Source organism: Protomyctophum bolini (genome assembly GCF_963924005.1).
Source record: "Protomyctophum bolini genome assembly, chromosome: 20".
NCBI lineage: Eukaryota > Metazoa > Chordata > Actinopteri > Myctophiformes > Myctophidae > Protomyctophum > Protomyctophum bolini.
Genome location: NC_137881.1, coordinates 18,438,874 through 18,454,422, shown reverse-complemented (window position 1 = coordinate 18,454,422; position 15,549 = coordinate 18,438,874). Strand labels below are relative to the sequence as shown.

The 15,549-nt window shown below is 42.4% G+C and overlaps 1 protein-coding gene across 1 annotated transcript in view; it reads left to right on the top strand.

Annotated features, from left to right (window-relative positions):
• Positions 1-2,431: 2,431 nt before the first annotated feature.
• ppp2r5b (protein phosphatase 2, regulatory subunit B', beta) overlaps positions 2,432-15,549 on the top strand; it is a gene marked incomplete at both ends in the record, with an annotated part of 56,036 nt that continues 42,918 nt past the window's right edge. Inside the window, one exon of the mRNA XM_080792244.1 lies at positions 2,432-2,624. Coding sequence (XP_080648370.1) covers positions 2,432-2,624 — 193 coding nt within the window. The remainder of the gene's footprint in view (positions 2,625-15,549) is intronic.

Below are 15,549 nucleotides of genomic sequence, written 5' to 3'. Positions count from 1 at the left end.
TGATCTTTGGTATAGCCTCAGTATGGCCAAGGATCCTCCTTGCAGGCCAGTATATGGCCACCCCTAGCTCTGGTCCATATCCTTCTACCAGAGCTAGGCCACCCCTTATATCATCATCAGTTGTCCTAACATGAAATCTGAGAAATCAACTGTACTGCATGTTGTTGTCAACAAACAGCATATGCTGTTGCATGCACTGCAGTGGTGGGGTGAGGTGCTCAGGGGCTCAGCAGATAATTGTGCAGTTGAGTTAATTAGTGAGAGAGAGAGAGAGAGAGAGAGAGAGAGAGAGAGAGAGAGAGAGATAATGAATTAGTAGGCCTACAATTTAGCCAAATTTTCTCCTGATATCTACAATTTCAAGACACTTAAGTCATTGACATTGTATATGTGTAACTGAGGCTAAATCTGATTTATTTATACCCACCTCTGCTGCACAACTCTGTAGGCTATATGCACACATTTTGAGAGGGGGGGGGGGGGGGGGCAAGGGGATTAGTGAAGAAGTGGGATAGATCGAACAATGGTGGGGACTTGATCCTCAAATCCCACCAGTCATGGCCAACTATACAGCCCTGCACAGTGTAGCCTACACACATGCGCGCACATCGCAGGGAGGAAAGCCAGGGGTGGGGGTCTGGGGGAGAAGGAGGAGGAGGAGGAGGAGGGGGGAGAGGAGAGTTAAAGATAGGAACACACCACTAGGACACCACCAGGACGTAACGTTGCGCTGCTGGCTGAACAGAGTCAAAACATAACAGGGGGGTCAGACAGACGCAGCCCTCGTCGATTAGGTAATAGAGAGATAAGGAGGAGACGGGAGGGGCCGCACGGACCGGTCCGGATCAGGGGAACACCATCGATGTGTTTTTAAAGCAGGTTGAATGAAGAGAGCGGCTTTCATAAATTATAATATATGCTATAGCCTATATGAGCAAAAGCTGGGCTAGGCTACATAAATAAAGGGTGAATAAATAAATAAATAAGTCGCTCCTCTCTATAGCGTCATCCGCAGCGCAGTGAGTAGCCTCCCCGTCTCATCTCCTTGCACCACCTAGGCTGGGGCGCTACAGACACACCGAATAACGGGAACCGCGCAGGGGGGACAACATCACGCATCATCATGTGCGGAGACAAACAACGCTGACTATATTAGACCACTTCTAATACTAGCAACGGACAACGCAGGACCGATTTATATTTTTTCAGTCCCCATTTTTTCTTTTCTTTTTTCCTGTTTTTTTTCTTTCTTTTTTTTTAAGAGGCAAGAGGATAATAGCCTATAGCAGAGCGCCAGGATTTGGTGTTGCAGATCGGGCCCCTGCTGGCGAACGACTCGCACATGTCGGAGCGTTGAGGGACTCTATCCCCGCCCTGCTGCCACCTATACGAGACGGCAGGAGGAGACTGGAGGAGGCTCAGGGCTTTAAACCTCAACCAGAAGGACCACGAGAACAAGCGATTAAACCGGGGGGGCTAAACGGTTATATATATACCAGAACGAAGCCTGGAGGACAACACAGTGATGCGGCAGCCGAGGTGGGCCCAGATTGACGGTTTTATGATATCATCATCAGCATCATCCACGGCGAGGAACAGATCAATTATTTATTATTGATAAAAAAGAAGCATCGATTGATGAGGACAGTATATAGCCATCATCTGACTATAGCTGGCCTGGAGTCAAATTGTCCTTTTTTTGGGGGGTGGGGGGGTGGAAAGCAATGAGGCGAATTGGGGCTTGAATCGGTGCTTGATTACAGCGATTTGTTTCTTTTACGTAACGGACTCAAGGAGGGATCAATATATGCGTTGCTAAATATATAAATAAATGCCAAATTTAGGCCGATGACTTAGACAGTGTGACGCCAATACACCAGAGAGGAGGCGTCTTTGAAATTACAGCGAAGATACACGCGTCTGTCTGTCTGTGTGTGAATAGCCTATATATACCTTCATGGAGAACGTTTTAGATTTCTTATTTTAATTTTAATTGTTCTTATTCGTGAAAACGAGGATGCTGCCATTTCACCGACAACAAGCGACCATTTCTTGATTCCGTGGTCGGAGGAGCAGAGACTATATAGCCTATAAGGTGCGGATAAGAAGCGGACATCCAGTGATCCATCCACACACACCTCGCTCGCTCTGATTCTCTTCACCTCTCCTCCTTCATAACCTTCCCTCCATCTCACCACCCTCTCCCTCCTTCTCTGCCTCCCTCTCTCTCTCACCCCTCTCCTCGTGAACCCCACTACCCCAATTTATCATTTGGATAAATTGACCATACATCGATCAGTGCCTCTTCAGCCTCACTCTCTCTCTCGCACGCACGCACACGCACGCACGTACACACACACACACACACACACACACACACACACACACACACACACACACACAGAGACGCGCGCGCACTGCAGCGATTAACATGGAGACGACCAAGCTGCCTCCGACCAGCCCTTCCTCGCCGACCACCGGCTTCTCGGTCCCGTCGGCGGAGAAGGTGGATGGCTTCCCCCGGAGGTCGATGCGCAGAGCCCGGCAGAGGAGGTCCCACAGCTCGTCCCAGTTCCGCTACCAGAGTTCACAGGTGGAGCTCACGCCGCTGCCTCTACTAAAAGGTGGGTAACAACAAAATCTCTATATATTTATATAACCAACTTTTTTTTCAGGAAAAAGAAAAAAAGGGTAGCCAGGAAATTATGTTTTTGCTTTCTTTTTCTTTTCTTTTTTTTCTTTTGAGAAATACTGCCTAGTGGGCCTTTAGCTATAGATAAATTCTTCAGTATTTCCAGTCTTCATTCAAATCTTTATGTTTAGTTTGACCAAAAGAGAAACCACTCTTTATTGCACTTGCACTGCTGCTGATCTTGCAACTTGCATCGATTTACAGCGCATATCCGGGAGCCCGCCTACTTTATCAGGAAATGTCCACGGCACACACACACACACACACACGATACGGTGTACATGCACGCACTTTTTGTTTCCACTCTAGACCCCTGCTTGCCACCAGTCTAAACTTTTTGGCACTGGTGGTTAACTCTGAAAACAGACCAACAGATCATGGCTGGATATACAGCTGACTTTGAAAAACGTTCAGCTTGGCAATGAGGTTGCCCAAAATCTCTGCCAGCATTGCATCCACAAATTAGAGGGCTGTTGCTGTTCAAAGAGGTTGAGATGTTTGACGCTACGCTACATACCGGTACCCGAATACAAGGCTACTTTTGGTGCACTATAATTCCAGGTAAGGCAACCCTGTCGCTGTGCAGTTAATGTTCATGCATGCTGTTTATTAAGCAGTTTTTTATTTGTAGGCCTACTGCCATTTTGGCACGGAAAAACCACACAAAAGAGTGGGCACTATAGGGATATATGGGAACCAAAACAGAATGGGCACTAGCCCCTAGCTCTCGGCACCCCCGTAAAGTTAAACTAAACATCAAAAACAAACATTTGGATGTTTACTAAACATCCAAATGTTTCAGCCATCCAAAACATGTCACACACATTTTATATTAGTTTAGTTTAAGGTTAAGGTTAGGCATAGTTCTGTGAGATTAGGTTGAGGTTAGTTTTAGAAATAAAGTTTGGGCTATAGGCATACAGTAGTTTTACTGGTGCCCAGTGCCCACATTTGCCCAGTTTTCAGACTCCTGGTACCCGCTCTTCCTGGTACCCAGTTCCCTTCTCTTGTGTCTATTCTTCCCAAAAACATGGTGCCCAGATTTCCCTAGTGCCCAGCCTTCCTGTACTCACAAAAATAGGAGATATTACGAGGGAATGAATATTCTGTAGGCATCACCATTGTGACCTTTTTAAATTATTATGCTGATGCTCGCCCCTTTCCTAGGTATACTGTTGCTGTACAGTAGGTTCTGTTTGCTCTGTGTGTTTTCATTCGCCATGCAGCTAGAGGGAAGGCTCAAGACAAATAGATGGAGCCAGGATTGATGTCATATTGTTAAATATAGCGTTGTTGTCTGCACTGCATTTCTTAAACTCAGACCTGCCCAGATCACGGGTGTGGTGTGCTTGTTCTGTAGGCGTCATTTTGTCAGAAAGGCAAAGCTCATAGTAGCCAGGTGTGGGTTGAATAGTATTTTCAAGTCCCATTTGTGGGTTAGTTTTGCAGCCTTTGTGCCATAAATGGATGGGATTTGACAATTCCTTATCTCTGGGACCTCAATCCATACTAATCCATACTAACTCTGAGAGTTACACAGACCCAGATAAGGGTTACTTGAGCCAAACACCTGTGAGACTGTCCGGATTGTCTGTCCATACAGACTGCTGATGTGATGCTGCAAACCCCGGCTATCGGGTAATAGGGGTATCCCAATATCCCATGCTGGATAAAACAGTACCACATTAATTATTGGACAGGCTTGATAAAGGATGGAAATTTGACTGAAAAATAACTAGCCATTTTGTGTCAGTGAGCGGATATTTCTTCAGTTTGCACAGTAGTTATTTCTTTATCCTGCACCTGCACGGCTGCACACAATTATGTTTGATGTGTGTATATATATTCTTTTGGATAAAGGCCGGCTGACAAATTACTTCCATTTGACGAGGATATTGAATAATATAATAGTACTTTATGTAGTATAGTATTGAATAAAGAAAAATCACACACGTGTGAAGTGAGGGGCGATCTTATCATCGTAAATCATCTCATTCCGGCCAATCAGAATTTGCGTCCTCACCTTCGTCTTCAATGTTTGTGTTACGCAATGTTTGTGTTTACACTCACCATTGTCAATGGGATTTAATGTTTGTGTTAGGTCAAAGTTTGTGTTAGCACATATAGTCACATACAGTACACTAAAAGCTGGACATAGGTGGGGGCCGTTGGGCTGTCGCCACAGGTGATATGTACAGTATGGACCTGCACTAATGTTATTTCTTATATTAACATATAAGAAACAAGAAAAGTATGAGAAAACACAGTTGTACCGTTGTATTGATTGGATTGTGGTCGTTTGTATTGGCATATCATGACTCATACATCAGCAACCATGAATCATGGACTCACAAAGGTGGTGTACTCCTTTCAATGAAAAATCTTTTTAAGGTTCCCCCCAAATAATATAACTTCTTCTGACTGAAGGCTAGAACTTGTTGGGAAGCAGATACGAGTAAAAAAAATCCAGATCAATATTTTTGTACAGTTGCTTCTAGGCCTGGTCAGCTTAAGGGGAGATTTATATTTCGTTGCGTACCGGTGTCACCTGCCAAAAATAGCTGATGTACAAGCTGAGAGCGTGTCACAGCACGCCATGTTCTGAGTTTGCAGATTGTCTATTTCAGGCGCACACAACCAAGTGTAACTCAGCCTTTACTCAGTTATCTTTCAACTAAGTCTTTATTTATTCTCTTCATATCACACCAACCTTCTTTTGCCCTCAATTATTTCCCACATGCTCTCCTTTCTGTTTCTCTGCACGCACACACGCACACGTCACCTTCTTCAGGCTGTGCATGTTACGTGTCATTGTTCATGCTGATGCTGACCCCTCTTTATAAGGTGACTTTCCTTTTGATGTAACCTGCAATCTGTTTCCATTAACCCTCTGTGACAAAAAGACCTTACAGATTTGCGCCGGGGTCTCTCTCTCTCTCTCTCTCTCTCTCTCTCTCTCTCTCTCTACAATTTACAATTTAGGCATTTAGCAGACGCTCTTAATCCAGAGCGATTTACATTAAGCAAGAACACGCTATACTCCTAAGTGTATTTCCAACTTCACTGAACTGATATGGCTTCAAGGCGAAGCCTACCATAAGAGCATGTGCAATGCATGATGGATCCAAGATGCACTGTACTGCCCAATAAGCTTCCACAGTGATCCAATCATGTATACACACACACAGCAGCATCTTTCGGAGTGTTCTGAGGGAATACCAGACGACTCGCCCCTTTTCCAACTCGCCCCCGCAAAATGTGTTAATGTAGTTAACAGTTAATTTAGTATTTCCCTCCCTCTCTGAAATGATCTTGTATTCAGATTTATTTGATTGTATTATAGTAGTCGATCTCTATACTCTGTAAAATTAAGAAAGAATAACATGAGACAGAGACGGTGACTGCTTAATTAAGTTAATTTAGGACCTTCTAGCAGTTAATTTCGTTTTATTAAACGCATTTCTTCCATGTAGCCCATGTTTTGTAATGGCATCATCATGCTATTATGCCTGTGGAAATACAGAGTGAACTTAACAATGATACATTTATATGAGAATACCTTTTATATAATCACCAACATGAATTGTTATTTACAGCTAGGTAGAGTAGCTGGGCGAGAGATGGAAAAGGGGCTTCCTTATACCTGTTACCTTCTGAGGGTGTTAATAAGGACCCCTGGAGGTCCATTTTGACTGTAGCCTAGAAGGCTTACTGCTGCGGCAGTATTGCCTGATTCCCGAGAGAGACTGATAGTAGAATGCAGCACTAATGCAGTGAAAATGCAAGGGGAGGGAATTTTACATTGGTTTTTAGTACCAACTATGAAGACCTGTACATATAACCACCCTGTCCCTCCTCTCTGGAGTAATCCTTTCTACGCTAAAAAGGAGAAATGTGTTGAACAAAAATGATTTAACAAAACAAACCAGGGGTTCTCAAATTAAACAAATGTATATACAATGACAAAAATGTATATTACAGAAATTGCTTCATTATGGTGATATTGAAACATTTTTCAAGTGAATTGAATTACAGTGAAAGACAACCAAACACCTCAATGACTCTTAACCATTTACCATGACCTAAGACTATTTGGAGATTCCTGCCAGCGGTTTAACAACTGAATTCACGGCAGAATGGACTTACTGTAGAAAGGCATCATAAATATTAATTAAAAAGACATAGCAATGGTACGGCGTAGTAGTCCAATAATAAATGAGACAAATGTCATTTTTTCCATTTTAGTGTCTGGGGTTGTAGTTAAGTGCACTAGGCAGCACACTGTCTACATTTTCCATAAAGTTTCAAGCCAATGCTCAGTGGTCTGCAATAAGCCATATTTAACGTACATCATACAATGGTGGGGCTTATAGATTGGCTATTTTCAGCACGCAACACCATTTGTGTGAGTACGATAGAGCATCATTTGAGCATAAGATTATCCATTTCCTGCGTCCTTGTGGGAGGCATTTGACTTTGGGGGTTTTCCGCTTTTTGCCATGAAACATTGGACATGAGAAGACGAGGGGGCCCAAGCCTGTGGGAGATTGTAGTAAACCAAAATGTCAAGGATCCTTCAACCTTTTCAAGCCATGTCTCAAGTGAGAAATGTAATGTAAGAAGAAAACCGAGTGCTTGAGTCTCGATTGAGATAATATGCTGACGTCCAGCTAAATGCGAGGTGCTCATGGAAGACAGGGAATGCCTTAGGCTGGCCTCAAGTACACTCACAACTAGCCATGGATATAGGTATTTTTTCTAGGGCATGATGTAATACAAATACAAACTTTTAAAAGTCATATAAGGATGAAGATCGATTTGAACCTGTATGGGTTTTCCTCATGGCATGGCTAAAAGTTAAAGAAGAAAAATGGAATCAATTGTCCTGGAACCAAGAGGCGCATAAGTGCATTATATCACGGCTCTTAATCAACTTGAATAAGGCTGTTTTCATTCAGTGCAGAGCCAGACCCAATATTGTGAACCACCATGATGTGATTACCTGCCAGCTCATTAAAGCAGTGGTTCTCAAAGTGGGGTCCGGGACCCCCAAGGCTTCTTGAGGGGGTTCCAGGGGAACAAATGGACCCCTAGAAGTTCCATTTTGTACACTTTCAGAGTCATGGGTGTCGCGGTCGCCTAATGCATAACAGACTGAGGGGTCCTTGAAATGTTAAAGTTTAAGAACCACTGCTTTATAGTCTTTATAGTTACGTAGAGATAACTTACTGTTAGGCTTACTGTTTACACCTTTTTGGAAAGCATATGTTTTTCAGCTGAATTAATTAGATGGAAGAAAGTAAACCAGGTTGCATCACAGATGGAACTTCATTGACCTACTCTCTGTTTCAGGAAACGTGCGTGTTCACACGGTTTTGTCATGACATTGCTGCCTGGGGCAGTGGAGACCTGTATGTACCCTTTGCTAGCTGGTATGGCACTATTTCAAAATAGACAGTCTGATATGAAGCTTGTAATGTTCTTGTTTCTACCAGCTTTTACGACCACAGGGCAACTGTATTTTGTTTAACCTTTATTGTCGTCTTTATAGAATCGCCTATGGGGCGTGTGGCGCGTGACCACAGAAGTACATCCATAACCTCACAATCAAATTTGGATGGATAGTCGTAACAGTTGAACAATGAAACAAAAAACTCCCATTTAAAAAAAACTCCCATATTACCAAACAGAACTATAACTAAATATTACAGACAGTAATAATCAACAAAACATATTTAAGTTAAGTTTAAGATGCACACAAATGTGGAATGTGGAAACACATTATGGTGTAGTAGTGCGGTGAATGAAATATGAACGTCCATGTAGTCAAGCAGATGAGTACCGGTATATATGAAACAGCTGTCCGGATTTGTGATAGAATGCTGAGGCATTGTGGCTATTGTAGTTTGACTCTGTTGACTCTTGTCTTGTTAAAGCACTGTAAAGTTTTGTCTCACAAACACTTTCCTTGTGAAGTGTAAAATGAATGTACCGACTGTGATATCAGTGCAATGCATGCAGTTCACATACTGTAGCAGCTGGTCATTGGCGTTGAGAGAGCATGGACAACCTCAACAGGAACACACATGCAGCAGTATTATCGGAAACAAACAGTATGCCAGCAATCATGGATCAATGTTTTTCTTTTATTGATGGTCAAAAACGAACACGTTTCAGGCTAAGAGCCATCCATCATCAGCGTACAGTATATAACACTGTTAAATCCATACATGGACCATTAGGATTTTAGGCAAATGGCATCATTACGTACGGTTGGTGGCGTAGTGTACAGTGAGTGCATTAGCTCAGTGGACCATCCAGTAATTATCTGATGCATGCTGCTAGAATGAAGAGATGAACTGGATTCTGAATGTTTAAACAGGTAGTGTTCAAAGTAGGCACTGACAGCGAGCTTGCTGTTTTGCTTGCTCTATTTTCGTCGGAGGGTCTTCTTTTCCTTTCAGCTTTTCCTTTCAGCTTTTCCCTTCAGGGGCCACCACAGCGAATCATCTACCTCCATCTCACCCTGTCCTCTGCCTCGTCTTCTCTCACACAAACTAACTTCATGTCCTCTTTCACTACACCCATACATCTTCTCTTTGGTCTTCCTCTAAGGCCTCCTGCCTGGCAGTTCCAACCTCAACATCCTCCTTCTACCGATATATACGCACTATCCCTCCTCTGTATGTGTCCAAACCATCTCAGTCTGGCCTCTCTGGCTTTATCTCCAAAACATCTGACATGTGCTGTCCCTCTGATGTACTCGTTCCTGAACCTATCCATCCTTCGTTCGTTCATTCAAAACTTTATTTATTCTCGAAAGACATTGAGGTCACCCTCATTTGCAGTGTCGTCGAGATACAACACAATACAACATTTCAAAGCAATAACCTAAAACGGAACAGAACCGCAACATTTCCTCATTGTGTGATGTAGCACGCATGTTTAAAAACAGTTGCAGATACTTGGGGGTAAGTCTGCAATCAAAGATTTTAATTTCAGTCTCTGCTACCTCCAGCTCTGCTTCCTGTCTTTCTTCAGTGCGACTGTCTCTAGTCTAAACCATGCAACACAGCCGGTCTCACCACTGTCTTGTACATCTTCCCTTTCATTCTTGCTGATACTTTCCTGTCACACATCATCACACCTGACACTTTTCTCCACCCATTCCAACCTGCTTGCACTTATTTCTTCACCTCTTCCACACTCTCCGACTCCGTTGCTCTGCTATTTTCATCAGAGGGTGTGAGGTTGTATTCATTTATCACAAGGACATGCCGTGATGGATTTACGTACTGTGCTTTTCTGTGGTATTTGTACTTTACATGAGTATTTCCTATTTCTCGGATCCACATATTGTAGTTTTACTCCACTACATTTATTTGAAAACTTTAGTTACTAGTTACTTTATTGATTTGTATTATTATTGCAAAACATACATTAAACACTATATATTTCGGACATTTGAAAATATCCGTATAGTACATTTTGAATTACAGACTTTTACTTATTATTTCTATATTGCATTTTATAAATGGAGAATTTGAGTACTTTTTCCACCACTGAGGACATACATTTGTGACTATATAACCTGTAAAGCGTGCAAATTTCTCGTATAGCTTATGAACTTTTTTTGTCTTGATATGAATTAATGAAAAATGTAAGGCTGTGGTTCATTCTATAGGCCTTCAGAGAAAATCAATACGTGAGCTGATCAGTGTTCACTTAAAGTGACTTTACAAGAGCACATGGGGGAACATGCCGTTTCATGTTCCACGTGGGGAAAAAGGTATAGGCTTATGTTATGTAACCACGTGGATTTGAACCACGGTCTACCGCATGGGACACCAAATACATATCTATACCGCTCATCCAAAAGGGATGCGCGGTAGACGCCATGTACAGTATGTGCTATCTCACCTGACCAAAGGAGATGACAATAGGTTAATTTATGTGTTACACTCTCAGGCTTAACAGCTTAAACGCAATTCATACAATGGGTGCGTGCTTTGAAAATAGTAGATCTACAAGCTCACAACATATTGCACTGCAGATTCCTTGTGATCTTGTAGATTTGCAATTTAAAATATGCACCTTAAAGGTCACTTCAAATGGTTAAATGGACCCTTAGTGTAAAAACTGTTACATTAGCAGCACAGTGGTGTAAGGTAACTACATACATTTACTCACGGCTCACGTATTGATATATATATATATATATATATATATATATATATACACACACACACAAGCTCACATTGTGTCCGTTTTTTATACATTTGAAAACTTGTACAATGGGACATTCTGCATAATGACTACTTTTACTTTTAGTACTTTTTGATACCAATACCTTAGTTTTACCAGACTTTTATTTTGAACAGAGTATGTCTACAATGTGCAATTAGCAGCACTGGAGGATATTATTGTGTACTAATCGTTTGGTCAATATGTGTAATACTCTCTGGTATTTCTCAACATATTTTGGCAGTAATTGCGGTACAGTGAGTACAGTACTCAGGTAATGCAATCCTGTGTGTGTGTGTGTGAGCTGCTCGGCTAACGGATGATCTGCGACGGCCAATAAAAGAACAGTAGGGATAGTCAAGCCAGCCAATCAGTCAATAAAGAATATAGGGTGCTAGAGTATATCACCGCTTGGCTGCAGGCCTGTAATGATTACACGAACATACTAATAATTTATACACACACACACACGCGCGCATGCACTCACACACAGAAGTATAGCAAGATGCACACGCACAAACACACACACGAGCACAAGTTTACATATGCATGTATGAAGGTATGATTGGACATGCACACACACGGACACACAAACATCGCGAACACACATGCATGCTGGCTGGTACTGCACGCACACAAGCACGCACACAGCCTTTATGGACTCTGTCTTTTTATATAGAAATAAGGATTGCTGCATTGTACAGCAGTATACACTATGTCCCTAATGTGCTCATAATATAGATAGCCAAGATCAGCATATAACTGACTGGGTGGGGATTTGTATGTACATATGCTGGGAATACAGTATGTGCAGTATGAACACACACATACACAACCCGTTATTTTGAATCATAATGACATTTCTCATTTATTTTAACCGTTTCCAAATAAACAGCGAATATAGTTGATCTACCAGCTCACAACAATAAAAATAATCTAAGGCTATCATTAAAATGCCTCTATTAGAATGGCATTGTCATTTTAGAGACATTCAAAAACAACCTGAGTCTTGTTTTTTGGGGAATTGGCATTCGTCAAGCCTCATTTTCGCTTCTGTTTAATTATGGAGCAAGGCGCTGTAATCTAAGGCAAGGGTGCTTAAACTTTCTTTTTTACTCAGAGACGCAGAGAAATGGAGAAATACATTTGCTCTCACACTTGGACACAAGCTCTAGCAACCTCCCTCGTACGTATAGGGAAAGTACGGTAGTTAACTTTTTCCACTATACGTCAATGAACTTGTAATTATTAAATTACAAGTTCATTGGAAAAAACTTCTCCTCAATTGTCCGTCACAAAGGGACCTTAACGGGGTCCCCTGACCCCACTTTGAAAACCACTTGTTTAGGAACCGATGAAGTAGTATACTGTTATATGTCCATCCTCTCTTGTCTCTCCTCACTGGAACTGTCAATGCAATATTTGAGGATGGTTGGCAATAAAATCCGGGGTAGAAGTTAATGGCCCTGGGAATGAGCTCAGCTAATTGACTGTCATCATCTCCATACCATCTCCATTAGTTCACATTCATAGTCTGACTGCAAGCATGCAGCCAATCATCATCAATAATGTAATATATCCAAGCAAAAGCAACAAACTGTCTGTCTGTCTGTCTGTCTTACCCACCCATCTGTCCATATCTATTTTCAGAACCTGATTGCCTAACTAGACACATCTAGCTACTGTACCTATCTAGTGTAGTTATTTATCGTGGGAACAGCAACATACCGCTCTGTCTGGACATGAAGCTTGTGAGTCACAAGACCACAACCACCAATCCAAATTCATATCTACTGACAAAAAAATTCTACAAGCTCTAACGCTAACCATGATCTTGAACCTCTTTATAAACTATACAAGATTGTACAATCTAATGTTAGGAAGATGTCTTGATTGTGGGCTACAAAAATAAAATAAGGATTTTCAGTTCTCAGTTGTCACACACAGTCATGGCATACCGCTGTGCCCGAGCCCAGGTCTCGGGCCAGATCAGTTAGGGCCCAGTTAGCCTTAATTTTCAGGCCTGTTGAGAACTATACTAATATCTACTCTTAGTGCAGCAGTGTATCTCTACAGTTGAGATGATGCATTGCAAACACACACAACCACGCTCCCCTGTCATGGGTGTTCTGCAGCTGCTGCTGTCCTAATCAGGCTAACTCCATGTTCTTACATGAACGATTTATGTCTCGTTTATACAGCCAGGCTTTAAAACAGTGTTTGTATATATGCAGTGACTTGCAGGCAACATAGAATGTACAGTAGTACCACAGGAGGTGTGGGTGGAACTGAATGTCTCTCCACATCATTTATCTCCTTTCTCCTTAAGCATTACATTTTCGTGGGGAAATTTGTGACAAATGTTGATTGAATAATAGTTGGATAATTTGCCCAAAATGGGGACGCCAGGGTCAATTTGGCAACTGCGGCTGTGATATATTAATCTTCCCCTGTCATCCTAAACACAGCAAAGTGTTCATTTAACTCTCATTTTCACAATTAAGTTAACACTGTGGATTCTTGCTGTGGTTTGCAATAAATCTCAAAGAAGTATTGTTAAACCTAAACATCCTTGCATTGAATCCCAGCTGTAATACAGTCAGTCTACCTGTGCTTTCCACAGTTTCCAGTTGGATGGCTGGATTATATAGCATACTCACAGTAGTAGCAGTACTGTACGTCAGTGGTTCCCAAACGTTATCATGTCAAGGACCCCCCAAATTGACACTAATTAGCCCCATGGACCCCCATTTGAAAAGATTTGCCAGGGACTCTCATAAGAGAAGATTTTTACGGCTCTAGCAGTGATTCTCAACCAGTTTATTTTCAAGTACCCACAGTTTGACATGCATTATAGGCTACACGGACCTCCCATTCAATGACATTTCTATCTCTGGGACCCCCAATTTATAATATAAAATCAATGTTAATTTAACTCTTGAGAGTCTACAAATGGAACCTTGGTTCCATTTGTACACTCTCAGCGTTACAGACCTAGAAGGGTCCATTTGGTTCCAAACGATAATTTAGCTGGGGACCCCCTGGGGGTTCCCGGACCCCACTTTTGGAGCCACTGCTGTACGTTACCACAACACCAGACACAGCCTCTGATGGGGGAGAGGGAACACTGATGACAAGTCATAAATATTTTCAATCATCAACTTACGTTCTGTGAGATGACAAGACAACATTACTGGCAAATGGGTTTGACACATGGGGCTTCCCTTACGGCAGGTTCCCAATATCAATATATCAGATTTTCTTCTGATAATAAAGGGTATGGGAAAATTGATATCTCACAAAATCAGTTTAATAGAGCCTCGCAGTCCCGCCCCCTTTCATGACAACGACGACAGGCCCAGGAAATAATTCCCCATTTCAAAAGTATTTATTTTAAAGATATGTAAGCCTCGAACAAAGCCAACTCGGATCGAGACAAATCATGACAACAAACTTGTCATGATATTTTGGGCTGAACAAATAATTACAAAGAAGAAAAACAACAAAAAAGGTGTTTACCCTGCAGTTTTTTAAGTGGTGCAAACCACTTCCTTAACTCCTTAAGTGAGTATGTGTGTGGGTCCCTGCCTGCCTGGCTGGCTGGGTATGTGTGAGCATGAAAACAGCATGGTTGTAACTCTGTCATTTCTCAACCGTTTCGGACGTGGGGCGGCTCGCCGGAATCGGGCCGACACCCTCGGTGCGTTCCTGTGGGTCTGGAACCCCCCCCCCCCTCCGGGGACCCCCACACGGAGTTACACCACTTACTTCACACGGGTGTTGTCATGATTTGTCACGATCCGAGTTGGCTTTGTTCGAGGCTTTCAGATCTTTAAATAAATACTTTTTGAAATGTCTATGGGGGAAATGAATGGGGAATTATTTCCTGGGCCTGTCGTCGTCATGAAAGGGGGCGGGACTGCGACGCCTTGGAGAATACAAGTGGGCAGACTGTGTGTGTGTAGACATGTATGCAGAGCAATCACGGGACATCATCTGGTCTATCTTTGGAGATTTGCTGCTGGCAGTTCAGGAGGACCACACACACACACACACACACACACACACACACACACACACACACACACACACACAGTAAACGCACTTCTGCATCTGTGTGTGTGTGTGTGTGTGTGTGTGTGTGTGTGACTGTGTGTGTGTGTGTGTGACTGTGTGTGTGTGTGTGTGTTTCTTTGGCCTGCCGTGTGACAATGAACTGTAGAAGCAGTAGGCCAGTCTCATGACAGAGCTGGGTTTTTCCTGCATGACCAAGTCTTACAGTAAGTCCTGGGTTTTATTGAAATATGGGTCAAAAATAACCTCAATTGGGTCAACACGGAGCATGTGTCCCAGGCTATCAGGGTATTAACTTCAGTGGGTTTTACAAACAAACAAATAACTCATTCCTCTTACTCCGTCCAACAAGCCTAAATAAATACTCAAACTAATCCTGTGACCTGCATGCCATCAACACCAATAGATCTGTCCTCCCTGCTGTAGTGACAAGTAATCCCATTTATTTATACAGTATATTTCGTTAAGTACCTGCGGGATCCCCCAGTGGTCTATAATTGGTCCCAACCTCTACAACAAAATCTCTTTGGATAAAATTC